This window comes from Parastagonospora nodorum (assembly GCF_000146915.1).
Source record: "Parastagonospora nodorum SN15 chromosome Unknown scaffold_33, whole genome shotgun sequence".
Classification (NCBI taxonomy): Eukaryota; Fungi; Ascomycota; class Dothideomycetes; order Pleosporales; family Phaeosphaeriaceae; genus Parastagonospora; species Parastagonospora nodorum.
This window is the reverse complement of record NW_001884581.1, coordinates 226506-244303: the sequence shown is the minus strand read 5'-3', so window position 1 is coordinate 244303 and position 17798 is coordinate 226506. Positions and strand designations below refer to the sequence as shown.

General features: G+C 52.6%; 12 protein-coding genes across 12 annotated transcripts; 7 read left to right on the top strand and 5 right to left on the bottom strand.

Moving 5' to 3' along the window:
- Positions 1-563: 563 nt before the first annotated feature.
- On the top strand, positions 564-1424 carry SNOG_14740 (hypothetical protein; the record flags this gene model as incomplete). The annotated part of the gene is made up of 4 exons (XM_001804870.1): positions 564-662; positions 806-1042; positions 1179-1204; positions 1268-1424. The coding sequence occupies 4 exons, from the start codon at positions 564-566 to the stop codon at positions 1422-1424; spliced, it is 519 nt and encodes a 172-aa protein (XP_001804922.1).
- Positions 1425-2048: 624 nt separating this feature from the next.
- On the bottom strand, positions 2049-3053 carry SNOG_20165 (hypothetical protein; the record flags this gene model as incomplete). The annotated part of the gene is made up of 1 exon (XM_001804869.1): positions 2049-3053. The coding sequence occupies one exon, from the start codon at positions 3051-3053 to the stop codon at positions 2049-2051; it is 1005 nt and encodes a 334-aa protein (XP_001804921.1).
- An 85-nt stretch (positions 3054-3138) lies between these two features.
- SNOG_14739 (hypothetical protein) lies at positions 3139-3743 on the bottom strand (the record flags this gene model as incomplete). Its single annotated transcript, XM_001804868.1, has 3 exons — positions 3139-3222; positions 3249-3654; positions 3703-3743. The coding sequence occupies 3 exons, from the start codon at positions 3741-3743 to the stop codon at positions 3139-3141; spliced, it is 531 nt and encodes a 176-aa protein (XP_001804920.1).
- A 1114-nt stretch (positions 3744-4857) lies between these two features.
- Positions 4858-5616, bottom strand: SNOG_14738 (hypothetical protein; the record flags this gene model as incomplete). The annotated part of the gene is made up of 1 exon (XM_001804867.1): positions 4858-5616. One exon carries the CDS (start codon positions 5614-5616, stop codon positions 4858-4860), a length of 759 nt encoding a protein of 252 aa, XP_001804919.1.
- Positions 5617-6147: 531 nt separating this feature from the next.
- Positions 6148-9272, top strand: SNOG_14737 (hypothetical protein; the record flags this gene model as incomplete). Its single annotated transcript, XM_001804866.1, has 4 exons — positions 6148-7269; positions 7692-8396; positions 8446-8733; positions 9135-9272. The coding sequence occupies 4 exons, from the start codon at positions 6148-6150 to the stop codon at positions 9270-9272; spliced, it is 2253 nt and encodes a 750-aa protein (XP_001804918.1).
- SNOG_14735 (hypothetical protein) lies at positions 8416-9441 on the bottom strand (the record flags this gene model as incomplete). The annotated part of the gene is made up of 4 exons (XM_001804865.1): positions 8416-8886; positions 8940-8986; positions 9050-9268; positions 9300-9441. The coding sequence occupies 4 exons, from the start codon at positions 9439-9441 to the stop codon at positions 8416-8418; spliced, it is 879 nt and encodes a 292-aa protein (XP_001804917.1).
- Positions 9442-9739: 298 nt separating this feature from the next.
- SNOG_14734 (hypothetical protein) lies at positions 9740-10311 on the top strand (the record flags this gene model as incomplete). The annotated part of the gene is made up of 2 exons (XM_001804864.1): positions 9740-9789; positions 9840-10311. The coding sequence occupies 2 exons, from the start codon at positions 9740-9742 to the stop codon at positions 10309-10311; spliced, it is 522 nt and encodes a 173-aa protein (XP_001804916.1).
- Positions 10312-10527: 216 nt separating this feature from the next.
- On the top strand, positions 10528-11211 carry SNOG_14733 (hypothetical protein; the record flags this gene model as incomplete). Its single annotated transcript, XM_001804863.1, has 2 exons — positions 10528-10994; positions 11166-11211. 2 exons carry the CDS (start codon positions 10528-10530, stop codon positions 11209-11211), a joined length of 513 nt encoding a protein of 170 aa, XP_001804915.1.
- Positions 11212-11322: 111 nt separating this feature from the next.
- SNOG_14732 (hypothetical protein) lies at positions 11323-11803 on the top strand (the record flags this gene model as incomplete). The annotated part of the gene is made up of 2 exons (XM_001804862.1): positions 11323-11466; positions 11513-11803. The coding sequence occupies 2 exons, from the start codon at positions 11323-11325 to the stop codon at positions 11801-11803; spliced, it is 435 nt and encodes a 144-aa protein (XP_001804914.1).
- An 811-nt stretch (positions 11804-12614) lies between these two features.
- Positions 12615-13502, top strand: SNOG_14731 (hypothetical protein; the record flags this gene model as incomplete). Its single annotated transcript, XM_001804861.1, has 1 exon — positions 12615-13502. One exon carries the CDS (start codon positions 12615-12617, stop codon positions 13500-13502), a length of 888 nt encoding a protein of 295 aa, XP_001804913.1.
- A 213-nt stretch (positions 13503-13715) lies between these two features.
- SNOG_14730 (hypothetical protein) lies at positions 13716-15648 on the bottom strand (the record flags this gene model as incomplete). Its single annotated transcript, XM_001804860.1, has 4 exons — positions 13716-13739; positions 13760-14637; positions 14929-15022; positions 15124-15648. 4 exons carry the CDS (start codon positions 15646-15648, stop codon positions 13716-13718), a joined length of 1521 nt encoding a protein of 506 aa, XP_001804912.1.
- Positions 15649-16392: 744 nt separating this feature from the next.
- Positions 16393-17299, top strand: SNOG_14729 (hypothetical protein; the record flags this gene model as incomplete). The annotated part of the gene is made up of 2 exons (XM_001804859.1): positions 16393-16983; positions 17036-17299. The coding sequence occupies 2 exons, from the start codon at positions 16393-16395 to the stop codon at positions 17297-17299; spliced, it is 855 nt and encodes a 284-aa protein (XP_001804911.1).
- Between the last annotated feature and the right edge of the window lie 499 nt (positions 17300-17798).

The window sequence follows — 17798 nt, the reverse complement described above, 5'->3', positions numbered from 1 at the left end:
TGCTTTCCAATTCAGCACTGAACAAGGTGCTCTTTCTACCATCATGTGATTTTATAGCAAGAGCTCGTAGAAAGAGAAAGAACCTTGCAAATAATAGAGCAGGTGCTTCACGTCTGTTTGTTTATACCTCCACGTTTTGTCTCGCTCCTGTTCCCTTCTCTCCTCACTGTTTGCAACACACTGACTTGTACGTATGGTCCGCAGCCCGCTCAAGCCTTTTCCAACTCGCTTTATATGCGACTTGCTAACTTCTTATATAGTTGTAATGTACGTGCTAATAGAGACGCGTCGGCGCCCTGCTGCAACATCTGACTGTTGACAGAGATTCAAAACTATAAAACAGCTCTCTTGCAAAGATGACTGTGGTACGTTTTCATTACAGTTCCTCCTCCCTGCACTCGATCTAATCGCTCACAGAAAATCATCTTGCTAACATGCTCATTGTAGGCACAGTTCTTCGTAAGTGCATCATCACCCTCGTGTTCTCACCCCTACTGGCGTCCGGCATTATTCGCCATCATCGAATCTCCGCACATCATAAGTGAAATGACGGAGCATCTACCATGACGTACCAACCTTCGTACAACCTCTTAATCATTACAAATCCCGCCTCTAAGCAAGACTTCCATGGCGCCAAATCGACGCATGACAGACTGGGCACCGTGCATTGACTCTCTCCAAATAAACACTGGGATCGATCACAAGCATCTTCTTCACGATCAGTGTGGAAGTGCTATTGGCTCTTATGAAGACATATGCTTGGCAAGATTGTGCTGTGGACAACTTTGCTTATTGAACAATACAGAAAGACCACTTCAGCACCGACCTTGCGCTCGGCGGCCTCGTCTGCGCGGCGATCTTAGGTTTCGTCTGCTGGTTTTTCAAAAAGCGTGAAAAAGTAGAAGGTAATGGCATTGCGTTGAGACAGCTGATGATACAGCAGCAAATCCTCGACGCTCTGGAAACCAGACCTGACAGCTTGCCCTTCCACGTCCTCTCAGAAATCCGGCAACTGTACATTGGGCCTTCTGACTTGGTCAAAGTGTCTCCGTGCAAGCGGTCTCTGCGTTGGTGTGGTCGGGTATCGGCTGAAGGATGGATGCTTCTGAAGCGAGGCTTCGCTTTCATCATCGATCCCGAAACCTATCAAATGACTAAACTAAACTAATACTACACAGGCTTGGGCATCCCGCTTCAAGCGGGTGTAAGACCCACCTCAGAGCGAGCTTCCACCTTTACGTGGTTCTGGGGATGAGTACGCGTGAAGCGGAAACCAAGAGAAGCTCATGTCCCGACCGCGAGTAACCGACACACTCCTTCCTGTCCTCGCTCAAACCGAATTCGCCGCGTATACCTCCAGCCCACCCCAACCACCCAACGCTCAGGATCCCTCATCACATCTACTTCTTGACCAGCCGCTCTAGACAAAAGCACCATGTACGCCCACAACAGTCGACATCTTGCATACCTCCCACAGCCGATAGCACTGCGTACACCTTCAGCCCACCTCAACTGACAACTACTCCGGAGCACACGCTCCCTTTGAACACGAGCATCGATTCGACCATGTGTGCTCACAACGGCATCGTCCTAAACGCCGACGGCTGATAGCGGTGCGTGTACCTTCAGCCCACCTCATCCCACTGCAAGCGATCACAATTCATCATCCCTCCCCCTGAACACAAGCACCGAAAGAGGACGCCGCGTATCCCTCCAGCCACCACCATCCTACCACGGCCAAACACAAGACATGCTCGAGACACCGTCGCCTGCTCCGAAGAATTCGCACGTGAGCCATGAACGACACAGCCTCGCGACGCAACCACCCACAGCTGACAGCGATGCGTATACCTGCAGTCCACCGAGAAGACAGTTCGTGTTATTTGTGACGGGAATGTGGTAGCTTGGGTGATTGTGCGAGAGGATATGTAGCTTCATTTCGCGTGTTGTATAGAGTCTCGGATCACATCTGACTTGCCTTCTCACTTGCACTTCCACTTCTACCCCATGACAGGAAAGTAACTCACACTCTCTGTATTCGTCTAGTACTAACACCTCGCCTCGACCCCCCTGCGACTAACACACAGATACTTGACCCCCTTGTACGGCGTCACCCCACTGCCCAAGCCCACACTCCTCTTCTGATCGAGCTGCAGACTCTCGACTTTGATCCCACTCGGCAGCCATCCCTTGACTGAGAAACTGACGGTCGCGCACGAGGGCATGAGGGTCTTGTTCTTCTCTGCACTGCTGTCTTTTTTCTTGGGAAGGTTGGGTGTATGTTCGTGGTTCTCGTCGTCGTCGTAGTCGTTGGAAAACGACACGGGCTCGAGGTCGGGCGCGTCTTCAGATTCGCCCACCACGGTGCCGCGTAATGAGGCTGTTGCGCCGACGCCGCCGCCGCGGTCTTGGGCCATCAGGAGGCTGATTTCGCGGCTGCTGATGCGCCACTCGATGCTGCGGTCCCCGGGCGCGTAGCCCGCATCTCCTGTGCCCCGTACCATGCGCAAATCGGCGACGTTCTTGACGCTCGCTGGGAGCGGGACGTGAACGACCATTTCTTCAATTGCAGGGGCCGCAGTGGTGCCGGATGATGCGAAGCCTGCGCCGCGGCCGAGACCGCTGGTTGAGCCGGGGTGTGGGGCTGGCGATTTGCCTGTGAAGCGCGGGTTTAGTTGCAGGCGGACTTCGAAGTCGGAGCCAGAGGGGCCGAGAGAAGGGTGTACGGATACGGTGGCGGGGACGTTTAGTTTCGGGAGGGATTTTGAGGTTGCGGATTTGGAGAAGGCATCGAGGGCGGCGTCGCCGAGCAGGTCTACTTCATAGCCAGCCAGGACGAAGCGGCCGTCTGGAGGGACGAAGGAGAGCTCTCCGGGCCGCTCTTTCCACCTGTTTAGTCGTACGCATGGGTGAAAGACGGGTAATGAGACGGCGCTTTGTATGCCACCCGGACACCCGAGCTGGAGTATCAGATCCGGCACGCCAGACACCTTCGCTGTGAATGCAATTGTGCCATTTGCAATCGCGGAAAGCGGGCGCCCAGACGGCGACATGGTAACTTGTAGCGTCTCCACGATATCCACATACATCTCATTCGACGTGTGTCTAACATTTGCTCTCCGCCAGGGCACCGTCGAGCTATGTGCAGCAGTATTCGTCGGCCCCAGCCGTGGACTCGGTCTCGAAGACAGCGAGAATGGCGTCGCAGAAGGCGCCAAAGAACTGGGCGTCGAACTCGGCAGCCCGACACCTCCCAGCAAGCTCTTCATGAAGTTGGGCGCATCGACGACATCGCGCAGCGCATTCGGTTCCGTGGACGCAATGATGCCGCCATCAACCATCTCATTCAGCAGCTGTGCCACGACGTCGTAGTTGGCCTCGATCTTGCTCGCCAGCAGCGGCGAGCCGAGGAAGTCTTCCAGCACATCTGCGACGCGGTGCAGGAACTCGAGGACCTGTAGCGGTTCCGTGTCAGAGGAGCAGGGGCACAGGAAGAGCAGCTGGTCCTGTATTATCGAGTAGAGGAGCGTGGGCGGGTTTGTGTTCGGCAGGTATATCAGCGACGGGCGAGGGTCGGGATGTGAGAGGTAGAGCGGGAGCAGTGTGCTGCTGGCGGGTGGGCGGCCGATGTATGTGTGTTCGAGGAGAGGTGTGCTATTGTGTATGAGCTACAATTGATCGCATAGCAGCGCTGTAGCTTACTTGTGTTCATCAAAGATGTACAGAGCTTCAATGGTGCTCATGATTCCTGCGTGTTACCTGCAAGCCATGGGATGATGTGAAGTTGGCGGGGTAGCTTCGGCGGTCTAGCCTCGCGTGCCAGGTACAGGGCGAACGTGAAGGCCGCTGAGAGTGGGGTCCAAGGCAGGGCGCAAGATTAGAGGTCGGATTAGAGTTGGTGGGGCAGAAATGGCGTTTTGGCGGGTGAAAAGCGATGATGCGGGACGACAGGGGTGCCCTGTGAGCGTCTGATCATGTCTGCTACTTTTGCTCTTGGCCCCCACGCCGTCTTTCCAACGCGCCGGTGACGAGTTTGCCCTGCATTTGTCCAATACATCCATCTTTAGGGCTGATTTGCCCCGATGACAGCAAGTACGAAAATAATCTTTTGATCTTTCTCATGCCGTCTGGTCAAACATCGGCCGAAAACATTTCCTTGATACAACACTCATACAACCACGCACCTGAGCTATGTCGAAAGAAGTCACATCGCCCGCATCTAGCTCTTCAAGACCAGAGTTTGAAGACTGCACGCCTTGCCGTGTCATTGGTAGACACATGTCCATTCCATCACTCATAACCTACTAAACACTCCAGGCACTGCAACTTTCGTCGGCTTGGGCGCCGCCACATACGTCTCAGGCCACTCACAACTGCGCGAAGCCGAAGCCGCAATAAGAGCCAGTAAGAGCATGTTTGGTATGAGGAGTAGGAGAGTAGCGGTTACGAGTACTGCAAGTATCATGGTAGGGCTGGGTGTGTATCGGTGGTTTTCATGAATACGATATCGACCATGGGATGCTGGCTTGAGTAAATGTTAACATGTATCAACGTCGCGTCACAGCTTCACGTGCATAGGCATATGACAGTGAATATCCGGATATATGTATAGTGTATATTATGTCTACACATTCTTCTCTACCTCATCCTTGCACGAATCGAGGTTGAAAATGCTCATGTGGTATCTCGACTGCCCTGCCTAACAATTATAAACACCGTCAAACACCTCACAATGCGTCTAATAAGCTGCCCCGCCCTATGCATGAAGGAAATGCCTGCCCGCTGTTCGCCTGGGATGATGCAAAGAAGTCATGATGTCGTCGGACGCTGTTCGCCCAGTATGTTTGAATGGCTGACTCACGTCATCCGGCCACGCTTGGGTCCGCCCGAAGAGCCGTCCCGTCGGTCGTTGAAACCGTCGACGTTGAAAAAGTCATTCATGATTCTTCGCTTCTGGCCTGCGCCATTTCCGAGTTGCAGCAAATTCTGGGCCGCAGATCGTTGCAGGTTTCGCTGTGATGGTCGGTTCGAGGAGCGGCGGGTGCTGGGGAAGGCACGGCGAGCGGCGGCTGTGAAGTCGCTCACTGTGGTGTCGTTCGAGTTGTTCGGCGGGTATGCTTGCGACGCAGAGAACTGGAACACGTGGTTGGGTGATGACATGTCTCCTTCGGCCGGGGTCCCATCCATCTGAACAGGAGGTGGTGCCGAGTCGGATCGGTGCGATGCTTCCGTGATGTTGTCAGATGTACAGGAATAATCCGGGACGATACTGTGCTCCATGATGGGTGAGGAGCTTCGCGCGCGCTTGTCGTCTAATTCGTCCTCATCGCTGTCGCTGCCTGTCTGCTTTGGCAAGGCTCCTTCTAACCGCTCTGCTGCCCATTGCCGGATCCGCATCCCCTCTCCACCACCATTCCCTACGTTCTCCCGGTCCAAAAAGGCGAGGAGCTCGTCCAGGGCGTCTTGGTAGCCGTCGGATCGGGCCCTATCGAGATCGGCAAGGGCGGACTTGTATAGGTTCGTGACATTCAGGGCAGCTGTCCTGAAAGATTGGTGGACGTCGGGCTTCCGTCTCGTCTTCGGCAGGGACTTGTTGAGGCTGCGCATCGAGTCCATGTTTGTTGGCCGGCCTGGTTGTGGTGAGAGTCTTTGTCAGAACGGGGAAAGCGGACCTCCGTGCCTGCTAGGGGCCGCTGCGGTGACGGAGGTTTGTTGTGAGAAGCCGGGGCAGTTATTGTTTGTGTATTAGTGACTGCCAGACTGCCCCGAGAAAAGGAGCGTGGTGTCGGCGGTGAAAGTAGTACCTGGTGGCGATGCAACGGCGTGGTGGGGTTGACAGCTGGATGATGAAGGCTTCTTTGCCGCACAGACCGGCCTCGTGCGCACCTGCATGTTCCAAGGATGGCGCCTGTCACCCTCCACTTCCCCGACATCACTCCAAGACACGTCGTCAACATGTGATTTCACTCGAGCCGTGAACTAGTTTGCCAATTATCATTGCATTTTTGTGATTCTTGCTTTGTTCAGCGACATATGCTCAAGCGATACTTCATTCGCCACTAGAATTACTCCACCCCTTAGTCCCCCTTTCACGAGACGTTAAGGCAGAGCAAGAAGCTTCCAGAGCAGCATCGCCCGGGATATTTCATGACCTCGTCCATCGAGCGCCTCCCTGTAGAGGTCTTTGAGATTATCGCTGGAGACCTGGATTTGGACTCGTACAAGCAGGTCCGATTGAGTTCGTGGCGGTTGCATTCCCTGAGCTTGTCCACCTTTGGCAAACGATATTTCGCAAAGTTGACTACGACGCTTGGTTCTCCATCGCTCGACAGACTGGTCAATATCTCCAACCATGCATACTTTTCTGGGTTTGCTACTCAGCTCAGTATCAAGCTCCTCACTTACCGCGACTACAAGAACTTGACTGCCGTTCGGAGAGTGGGCATATATCCACCACCAAAACGCTTTTCTCTTGTACCTGGTATCAAAATCGCAGATATTGAGGGCGAATCCACACTCTACGACGATCTCTTCACCTCGGGCGATACCAAATGCATTACGCAGCGCCTCACTCGGGCCTTGAGAGGGCTAGAAAACCTCAAGGCTGTCCGCTTTCGCACATTCCACAGCGAGCCTGGAGGCTGGCGCTACGGAGAGATGCCTGAGCGTGATCAGAAGTTTCGCACCAGAAGTTTTGAAGCAGTGCTTCAATCTATCGTCGTCAGCGAGATTCAGCTCGAAGAGTTCAGCATGGCAAGGAAGAAAAGAACCAACACACTTCGCAGAGGCGCAGACCTAGGTGCCGCTGTCTTGACGCTGCCTCTGCCAGTGCTTACATCGTTGCAATTCTCCTTCTTGCACCTGCAGTCTCTGACGTTGTCGCTCGTCGCCGCGCACAACGGAGGGTCTCGAATCCCTGGCTGGGAGAACGGAACCAGTCAACTGGTCTCCTGTGCACCAAACCTTCGGCACTTGACTTTGAGCCTTGACCGCAGTGTACACATCTCTCACTACTCGGCTGCAATAATAAAGGCTCTTGCATCCTCATGCTCTCTTCCTGCGCTTGATGCGTTCCACCTCATCAACTGCTCAGTCCAGCAAGCGGACCTGGATCAGTTCATGTTAGCGCATGCGGATACGCTCCAGGTTCTCATACTAAACGGCGTGCGACTGTTGAGCGGGAGTTGGATGTCCTTCTGGCCATCATTGAAGGCAGTGACCCGCTTGCGCTTCTTGAGGTTTGGATCCCTGGAGGGCACAGATCTTGTGGTCACGCTCTTCAGAACAAACAAAGGCCGCTCTAAGACTACTCTTGATACTCTAGAGTCTGGACGACATATGAACGATATGTTGGACGATTTGATCACTTCAAGCCATGGAGATCCGAACACGACTACAAACGATGCCAGCTGATGAAGAGCATGGCTGCACCAGGGATGCCAATCCACCAAGGACCGGCGCAACATGCAGGTAGTGTCTGGTAGCCAAAATCGGCGACCCTGGATAATTTTCCAGCAGATTTGAGCCCCGTCAAGCCGATTTTAAATTACTTCTCAACATTCATGGTTGTTCACGCCTTTGGAACATTGCGGCATGTCGGGGGAGCCAAGACTCTGCCCACCATCAACTAAGATCTGCCCCGCTAGGCCGCTGCCAAACACCAAAAATACCACCCTCGTTCTCAACTTCAGCACACCACGATGACTGCTCCTACCCATCTGACGCCCTCCGATCTCGGCCAGAAGTCCTACTGGGACAAAGCCTACACGACCGAACGCGACAATTTCGCATCGAACGCGGCGGACGAGGGAACAATATGGTTCAGTGACGCGGGTGCCGAGGAGCGCATGCTTTCCTTTCTTGAAGATCTCAGTGATGAAGGCGCATTGAACAAAGAGAAGACACGGTTCTTGGATCTCGGCACAGGCAACGGCCACCTACTTTTCGCGCTGCGAGAAGACGAATGGGAAGGCGAAATGGTCGGCGTGGACTACTCAGGTGAAAGCGTGCGATTGGCAACGGAGATCAGAGGGAGTAAGGGAGATCAATATGAGGATATTAAACTCGAGGAGTGGGACATTCTCAACCAGCAGCCTGGCGAATGGTTGGGCGACGGGTTCGATGTGGTCTTGGACAAAGGCACGTTCGACGCGATCTGCTTGAGCCAAGACACGGATGCGCAAGGCCGTAGGATATGTGAAGGATATGGCGAACGTGTGGCGCCGCTTGTAAAACCGGGTGGGCGCTTCCTCATCACGAGTTGCAACTGGACAGAAGAAGAATTGAAGAGCTGGTTTGAGGGCGGACGATTCCGCTTCTCAGGAAAAGTCAAATATCCCAGCTTCACCTTTGGTGGGAAGACTGGGTCGAGCGTCGTCACACTCTGCTTCGAAAAGGCTTGAAGATTTCCTATCGTCATGCGCGCTTCAATCGCGCAACCACCAGCCACTTCTTCCGCTCGCCGACGTCTTCGCGCCCACCATCCCGCTCCTTCGCCCAAGCTCGCCGCGAGCCGTCCGCCTTCATCTCAAATATGTCCTCCACCGCAAGACGCTGCTGCGGTACTACCTCCTCGAAGAATGTGGCGACTTTTGCGCGGCCGGTATGGAACCCCGCTATACACAAGACACGCGCGCTTGGTCCTTCGGAGAGGAAGTGCAGCATCGACTTCGCAAGATTCTCGTGCTCCCCCGGCATCCAGAGACAATCTGCAGCCAGTATACGCGTGTAGCTGTGTGCGTGCTCCATCTCGAAGGGTGTCTCCGTTGAGCCCCAGAGATGTCCCTCGACGGTGATGCGTGACCGTACGGCCTCAGGTAGGTTTTTCGATACGTTGGTCTTGATAGCGGACAAGATAGGCGGTGCGGGATAGTCTGTGATAGCGACCTACACGACCAATCAGTACAGACAAAATATACCCAGTTGCCCGAAGTACTCACCTCTTTCGCACCCGCCAGCGCGCTTACAACCCCACCTATTCCTACGCCTGCAGAACGCCATCAGTCCTCTCTTCATCGCACACAACTTTTGCTACTTCCACCCAACGCACCTGCACCCAACTCCAGCACCCTCTCTCCCTCCACACTCCAACACTCCCCCTCCTCCTCACTAACCCACCACCCGCCCTCTCCCAGATTCTCCTCGCGCTCTGCACATTCGCTCTCCGGTCGCCCACCAACCAATTCGCCCAGCAGGACGCCCGCATTCCACAAGTAGTGCGCAAACTTGCGCCTCTGTTCTTCATTGTTTGGATCTGCGGTAAGGAATTCTAGCGCGCCATAGCGGCTGCTTGCGTAGACGATAGTTGTGTCGGTGTTCGGTGCCGTGCTGGGTTTGTAGGTCGTCGGTGAAGAGGGTGCCGAGTGTGCAGTCGAAGATGTCTTCGGGTGTGGGGATGTGCGTGGGTAGGTGGCGGAGGGATATCAGGGAGGGGAGCAGCATGGTCGGAAAAGGGGCGCTGTCGCCAACTGTTGATGCACACCAGTACCATATGTCCAAAGAAATAAAAGAATCGTCCGAATTGAGATGAGATGGAGCACAAGCAGATCTTGCGGCTGGATTGGGCTTCGGCTAGCGATCTTGCAGGAACGTGGGGCAGGAATTGACAGGGGTCACATGCAGGGATCTATGCGGCGCCATCCGCGTCGTGAGATCATCATCGACTGAGACATTTGATATTCAAACTTCACTCCACCACATTCACACTTCCCACCCTTCCTTCGACTTAACTGCGCCCACAATGTCGTCCCTATCCGCCTTCAAAGAGCCCGCAACATACCACCTTCTCAGGTACACCCACCTTTCTTCCCGCGCATCCCGCCCACTAACACCACCCCCAGCTACGGCACCCTCATCGGCTCCACAATCTTCCAATCCTTCATCGGTGGCGTAACCGCCTACCGCGCCCTGCCCCGCGCGCAATTCTCCTCCCTCCAGAAAGCCATATTCCCACCCTACTTCGTGCTGCAAACCGCGGCCCCAATCTTCCTCTGGGTGACATACCCGCGGTCGCTCCTCTCCCCCGCGTCGGCCGATAAATCCAATGCGTGGCTCATCGGCACCATGTTTGCTACGGGGCTGTTGAATTTGGTGTATGTGGGGCCCGAGACGACGAGGGTTATGGGGGAGAGGAAACACCAGGAGACGAGGGATGGGAAGAAGAGTTGGGATCAGGGGCCGCATAGTGAAGAGATGCAGAGACTGAACAAGAAGTTTGGGGTGTTACATGGGGTTAGCACGTTGGTTAATTTGGTAGGGTTGGGGGCGATGGTGTGGTACGGGGCGGTTCTGGGGGAGGGGGTTAGGTTGTAGGATGGGAAGAGAGTTTGTATATATGAGATTGGCAAGATAACCACGATTTCGAACGGCTGAAGATATTTGTACATACAGCTGAATGGCAGGCCATGTTCATTGAAGCGCAGACAGCGATATCTCGTAACACACCTTTTGTCAGCCATGCGCAGCAAACGACTACTACGCTTGAATTGCAACAGATAGCCGCAAACACCCATCCCACCAACGAGCAACATGTTCCCATATATAATACCAGCTCCAGGCGCCTGCGTCTCCTCTTCCTCCACAGACCTCAATAATGCTCTCCCACAACTTCAAACTCCCCCACCCCCCAAATACAAACCCCCCCACAACCGAATACCGCCAACTCATCTCCCGCGCCATAACCCAACGCCTGCACTCCCCCACCCCCACCAACTCCTCACTCGACGCCTGGGAACTCGCCGAGCGAAAAGTCGCGCGCGCGAAAGCCCGAGAGCGACTGTGGAAATTGGGCGTTTCGTGGGGTACAGTCTACCCTACTACTACTACAACAACATCGCTGCCAGTGTTATTGATCATGCCTCAGATCAATTCGTGCGGGATGTTGAAAGGGTGGGAGGGGAAGTGCATGTCCTCACGCCGACGAGGTATCAGGCTTCGGAGGGTGAGGCGGTGGAGCGGGGGAATGAGAGGGCTGTGAGGCAGAATCAGAAGATTGGGTATGTGGTGCGGGATAGAGAGGGGGCTGTACAGAGGAGGGAGACGTGGTATAAGCAGGTGGAGGCGATGAGGATGTTTAGTGCGGCTCGAGGCTGAGGGGCGTGGATGTATCGTTGTGAGCGGTGCTGGTTGCATGGGAGCTGTCGAGGTCAGAGCTGCATCTTGGTTAGGGAGCAGTGGGGTTATACATGGGGACGTGTGGGACTCAAGGTCTAGGTGAGCAACCGGTCTAAGGCAGCCTGCGATTCATCATCTACATCGATTGCAATCGCTTGACCAACATTGTTCTCATCTGCCCTGTTCAACTGACAAGTTTTTGCGTCAAGGATGACGGGGGTGAAATCTGTCGCGGCACCTAGCAAACCATATCGAGGGAAAAAGATATCTGCACCAGCATCTTCATCAACGTATCCGTCGTCGTCGCCACCTCCAAAGAAACGAGCGCACAAACAAGCTCAGAAGTTGCACAATGTATATCCATTCTGTTTTCACGAACCACCCTGGCACTTGCCCATAGAAACCAAAACGTTTCTCTCCTTCTACATCCAACACGTTGCAACAAGGTGCTTCAAAAACTGCACAACCCCGTACCCCATCTTTGCCAAACCCACCACCTACTTCACATACCCACAACTCCACAAAAATCGCACAAACCGCATCATCATCTTCGCCGGCTGCTTCAACCCTCCGCACACCGGCACCTCGAGCAACCCTCGCACATATTCCTGCGCTCGAGTACCAAAACCATCGCGGCGATAATCATCCCCCGCGGCGCAAAAGCATACGTCAAAGACGACGTGTTGATTAACAACGCAGCGTTTCAGCTGAGTAAAGCAGATCGCGCGAGTTTGCTTGAGCATCGCCTGCTTCGGCACTTCGCGTGGGTATATCAAGGCACGTGCGACGGCAGGGTGAAGAAAATTTCACGCTTCCAGCGTAATTTAATTGCCTGCGTGGCGATAGGGCATCTCTAAGCGGGGGATGTTACGCGCGGTGCAGGGTTTATGAGCGGTGCGAGGCAGGGGAGGTTGCCTGGTTGTGAGAAGTGCACGACTGTGGGTGAGGGTGTTGGGGAGTGTTGTGAGGTGTGTCGGAAGTTCTAGATGTTGGGACTTCATTTGTATCTTTTGGATGCAGAATATCAGGTATTCTCGATCGATGTTATGTGTGCGATGGTAAAACTTGGTTGTGTGAGCGCGCGGAAGGCGGGAGGGTGTGTTGCGTTGTAACTTGGAGTAGAAGACCGAACGCTGTATGCATATGCAACTGGTGCACTAAATTAGCTTCCAAAGTCAGACGAAAAGACTACACAATCTAACGTCTTGCTCAATTTTAATTTTTTTGACTTGGCTCTGTGATTCGTGGAGGGTTTTCAACGATACATTGTGAGTATACGTGAGAAGCTGCGAAACACCGTGAATCCTGAGGTGGTGATGTATCAACCAGAAATGATTGCTTGGCCTACTTACTTCCTCTGCCTGGACAGTGACAACGTGCAGTGAGAACGCTCCCTCCATTACAAAGTAGTCATAAACTCCTCATTCTCTCCTTCGCCTATAGTATCATTCTCTCCTCGTTCGAAAGCATTAACTTCCCTCACAACTCATCTCACCGCCATCATGCAAACTAAGGCAAGCGCACCTGAACCTCTCTCCGATATCCGCACCTGGTCACTCTTAGAGCGCCGCGGAAAGCTCGCTAAGGGTACTCGGATACAAGTCTCTGCTTACAAAGGTAGCAATGTCGCAATCGACATGCCGCTACCACTTCTCCACGCGTGCTCTACGAAGATGGTGGCACGCATAGAGAACAACAAGATCACACTTCCATCGAATGTCGAAGGTAGGGTCGCTGCAAATCTCTTGCATCATCTTCGAGACCTAACGTCCAACGGGACCACTACACCGATGGCATTATCGTTCAATCATGTCGACAACCTGAAGATGTGCGGCGTCGCTGAGGTCCTTGGCTTATCAATGTATGTCCAGCACATTATTGAGCACTACACAAATATGGCTCGAAGCAACGAACTGTCATACAACCTGATTGACTTCATCTCCAAGATGAAGGGAGACGTTGGGAAGAAATTGTTCAACGAGGTGGCCCGAACTCAGGGCATCGCCTCCTTCGAAGGCCATGTCAATGACAAAAAAGCTTTTATAGCTTACCTTGCTACAAACTCTCGCCTTCATGAAGCTATTACTTCTGTTCATGTTGAGCAGCAGAGAATCTCAGAAGAGATGACTAAGGCTCGCGAGGACTACATGCTGCGTGAAGCGTGTCGTCAGAGCAAGCAGTTGATGACACCAGAGGAGAAGGAAGAGGCGAGGTCGAAGAAGGTTAATTGGAAAGAGACGCAGATCAGGTTGAAAGAGAAGGAGCGCAAAGAGACAGAATTGGTGGCAGTGGTGAGGGAGAAGCGGAAGAGGGGATGGAAGAATTGGAGCGCCGAGGAGGCGAGTGTCTTGGAAAAGTACTTCGGGAAAAGGGTTAGTGTCCAGACGTGAGAACTTTTATCAAGGGAAAATTGGGAGAAGTTCAAAGTCAAGATCGAAGGGTTAGGGAATTTATTGGGAGTGGTGTACGGTTAAGAATCCCAGGCACATGCAATAACAATTCAACTGGGTCGACCCATGCCGTCGTTTCATCACATACTAGCTATCAAATACAACGATTCTAGAGACAGATCTTAGTCAAAATGTATCCTCCACATCTCCCGCTCACAAGCCCCAGCAAATGCCGTCCTGGTATGCAACATGGATACATTGTCGTTGATCAGTAGATCGCCCTGCTCCCACTCAAACCTCAAGCACACGCGATAGTCATATACCAGCCTGTTGATAATGCTCACCAACTCATCTGCTGCCTCATCGTTCTCAATTTCGATGTAGTACTTCGAGAAATTCGTCTCCGTCCATGGTTGATGCCATCGTAGGCATGCTGCGCCCGTATCCTTGTGTCGCACCACAAGCGGTAGCCCAGTCTGCTTCGCAGACCAGAAACCGTCGTTCACCATGCTCCACGTCGCCTTCTCCAACCGCTCGAGCGTGAACGGGCTTGGTAGGTTTTGAAAGAAAAGATGCGAGTTTGCGAAGAGCGTGTAGCCATCTCCCTTCGGCGCCGTGCTCAAGCAAGTAAAGTACTGGTATCGTGGTGGCGTCATGACCTTCTTGACTTCACCAGTGACAGGATCTACCGTATCGATGAACTTAAAGATACCGTCGAAGTGCATCGGCATTGCTTCATTGGACGTCACATTGTTGGCGTTCTTGTCGACTTCGCCAGTGTCCTTGACCTTGAGTATCTGACCGAACGTCCAGGTCAAAATCTCACCAAGCTCATTGCCCTTGGCGAGAAAGTAGTCCTCGTTCGTAGTCTCGCTGAAGCCTCGTAGAACGATAGGTGAGAAGTTTTGGGCGAGTTTGCGTACCTTTCGCATTGGTAGCGCTTGGATTGACGGCGCATTGCCAGTGTATGAAGATCCAGGACGAATGATGGTTCCGGTGGGATATAGATGCTCGAAGGTGACGTCCGTCCCGTCATCCTTCCAATCCCACATGTCGGCTTTAGCGCGATAATGCGACGGTGCGCCAGATATACCCAGAACTACCTCGTATGCCTCGTTGTCTTGTACTTCATTTACTGCCGTAGTGCGGTAGCGTCCGTCATTTTCGATTACAACGACTGATTCCCAAGGCGCTAGTGAGAGAGCAGCGGCTTCTTGAGGTAGTAACGATACAGTGAGAACATCGCTTCCTGGTGATATAGTCGTATCGTAAGAAGTAAGATGGACATAGCTGGTTTCTTTTGCGATGATTGCGGACATGTACGTTCGTTGCCGAGTACGTAGACTTGGCTGCACATTTACATTGGCAGGTGTTGTACGACTGCCAGAATAGTCGCGGGGAGGAAAGCCGTGGCTGACCAGCTCACGGCCTGGCGAACCACCAGCTTCCATGATATGTATGTTGCGAAGCTCGTTCGTGTCTACAATCTGACGAAGACCTTCCACATAGCACCGAACGGTCTGGTCTGAAACACTAAACAAATCTGCGAAGAGTCAGTTACTGCACTCAAACTCAGGTGAGAGTTTTGCAAACCATTGTAAAGTAGTCCATCTGAGCATACATGCACCTCTGCACCCACTTCGTAGACGGTGGCGATGTTTGAGCAAAGTCCATCCAAGTGCGCGAGTGCGAGCTTTTCGCCCAAGTCGGGTAGTCGACCTAGTACCAGTGGCGATTTGAAACCGAATCCAGTGAAAAGTATGCGAACTGGCTTACCAGCTCGGATCTGCGTCGCCACTATAGGTGCGTAGCTAGCAATGCCTTTCCATTGATAGCTGATGTCTTTGTGTTGCCCATAACTCTCGATGATTCGAAGAACTTGAACCGCAGCAGAGACTTCGGAATCAAGCCTTGGAGGAGCTTGGTTTCGTGTGGGTTGAACTTCATCGAGTTGCATTGAATATTGCCCAGGGCTTGAAATATTCACGTCAAGCGTAGACTCAGAGTTCTGTTCGTAATCCGTCAATTGGGTGCGTGGTGCAGAGTGTGAGTCGAGTTCGATGACAGTGACCATGGAAGAAACCCCATGCAAAGCTTTCGTGTTGGTAGCGTCCTGTGTTACAGTCTCAGCCTTTTGCGACTCCATTGTGTCAACAGTATCGAGATAATGGGCCAGCGTGTTCGGCAAAAGGACTGTCGCCTAAGACGTTCGATTTGTCCCTGAACACAGGAGATTTTGTTGAACAATAAAAGCACGCTTTCGTTTGAGGCTGATGATGGTCACATCAACGTCACCTACAACATTACCATCATGCTTATCGGAAATGAGAGAACAGATAGCTGGAGCATCTGATTTCAAGCTATTCCAATCAACTCTCAACATAGTCTAGCTCTTACAGAATCTTGCCATTTGTTGACTCAAGGGGTGTGCAGTGGGCGTACGAAAATTCTACCAACTAGGCGTAAGGCGAAAACGGCACAGCTTCATCCGACCTCGCATGCAGCACGGGATCTCCTAGGATGTGACTCGGGTGAGCATGTTTGTTTCCCCTGCCCATGTTGGTGCGCCTTATCTGGTGGGGCGGACTTGGCACATGTCCTCACATCATTAGGGAGGTTTTGTATCAATACACGGCACGGCAACGGCCTCGTCCAACTGGTCGGAAGACACGTCAGCCCACTTGAACTTCTTTCGATCCATTCTTACTGCACATGCACGACCCGACATGGTTGTGCGTTGGAGCCAGTGATCTGCGCCGCGCCTGATACAGACTACGATTCGTGACACAGTGGAACCGCAAAGTGCGACCGGAGTGTAGGTCCTAGATGACTCGGCCATTGCTTTCGCATCCCACAGAATCTCATTCGTAGCTTCGATAACTTTTCGATCATGTTCTACGTATACAGCATCATTGGAGTCCTCTGGCTATCAATTCTTTCGTACATTTTGTATCGACTTCTTACTGGCTGGATTCTGCCACCGTCGCATTTCCCGAAAAATATACCTACCATACCTTTTTACTACACTCTCATACCACTTTTCAAGGATGTCGACCAAGAGCACATGTGGCATATATACCTCAGAAAGCCACTGACAGAATTTGGCGCGGTCAAGATTTACTTTGGCGGTGCGTGGAATGTGCTCATCACACGACCGGAATATATAAACCAAGTCTTCAAGCAAGACGAGGTTTTCCCTAAAGCCGGGAATCATGTAAAGAACCCGCATTCTATTCTAGCTCTCTACACTGGCGAAAATGTTATCAGTGCCATTAACGATCAGTGGAGAAGCTTTGCGGCCATTGTCAAGCCAGGACTCCAAGCTGATGTGGATACATCAGTTGTTGTGAAGAATGCAGATAAACTCATCGAGATCCTGCTCAGAGAGCAAGATTCGAAAGATGCTGTGGTCATGCCCAAGCCTCTACAAGATTATGCACTCGCCAATCTCAGTGAAGCACTCCTCGGCGCAAGCTTCGGTGTGAGTCTGAAGGCGCGTAGCCACATCATGGTCATTAGCTGATAATTTATAGACACTCGACGATCCGAATGCGCCATTGTCGCAGATGCAATTGCAGATCAAGCCAAAGATCTTCAATCCTTTCTATCTCAACTTTCCGCTGTTGGATCACTTCAAACTCGCAAGTCGAGAAGAAGCACGCCGACTTGTCAACAAATTCAAGAAAGAGTTGTGTGAGAAAGTCCTTTCTGGACATCAGCATAAACACGAGAAGGGCATGGAATCGAACCATCTCGGGTGCCGACTTGTCACTGCGTATGAACAAGGACTTATGTAAGCTATTTCATCGCAGTCGTTGGCGTTATACTGATGATAGATTCCCAGTAATCGATACCATCTACAGCAGAACTGTCTTTCAATGTTTCTCGCCGGGCACGAAAACCCACAGATTCTCCTACTTTCGCTCATGAGGATGCTCGCAGAACATCAAGACCTCCAACGCGACTTAAGAGCCCACATACTGGCTCTTAGTCCAGAAGATCGTGTCGATCCACATGCTCTTGCCGAAATTCCACCTCTGACTGCAACGATCTACGAGACTTTACGGCTGTATCCACCCATCTCACAACTGATGAATCGCCGCACAGAACAAGATGTAGTTCTAGGCACCGACATTTTGCTCAAAAAAGGCACATATTGCGGCTACAATGGCTACACTACCAATCGCGACATACACGCCTGGGGCCCTGACTCACATGAGTTCCGCCCTTCGCGATGGGGCAGCACGACTGAGGAGATTCAGCAATTGTTTCGCAAATCTAGTAGCAAGTCCACAT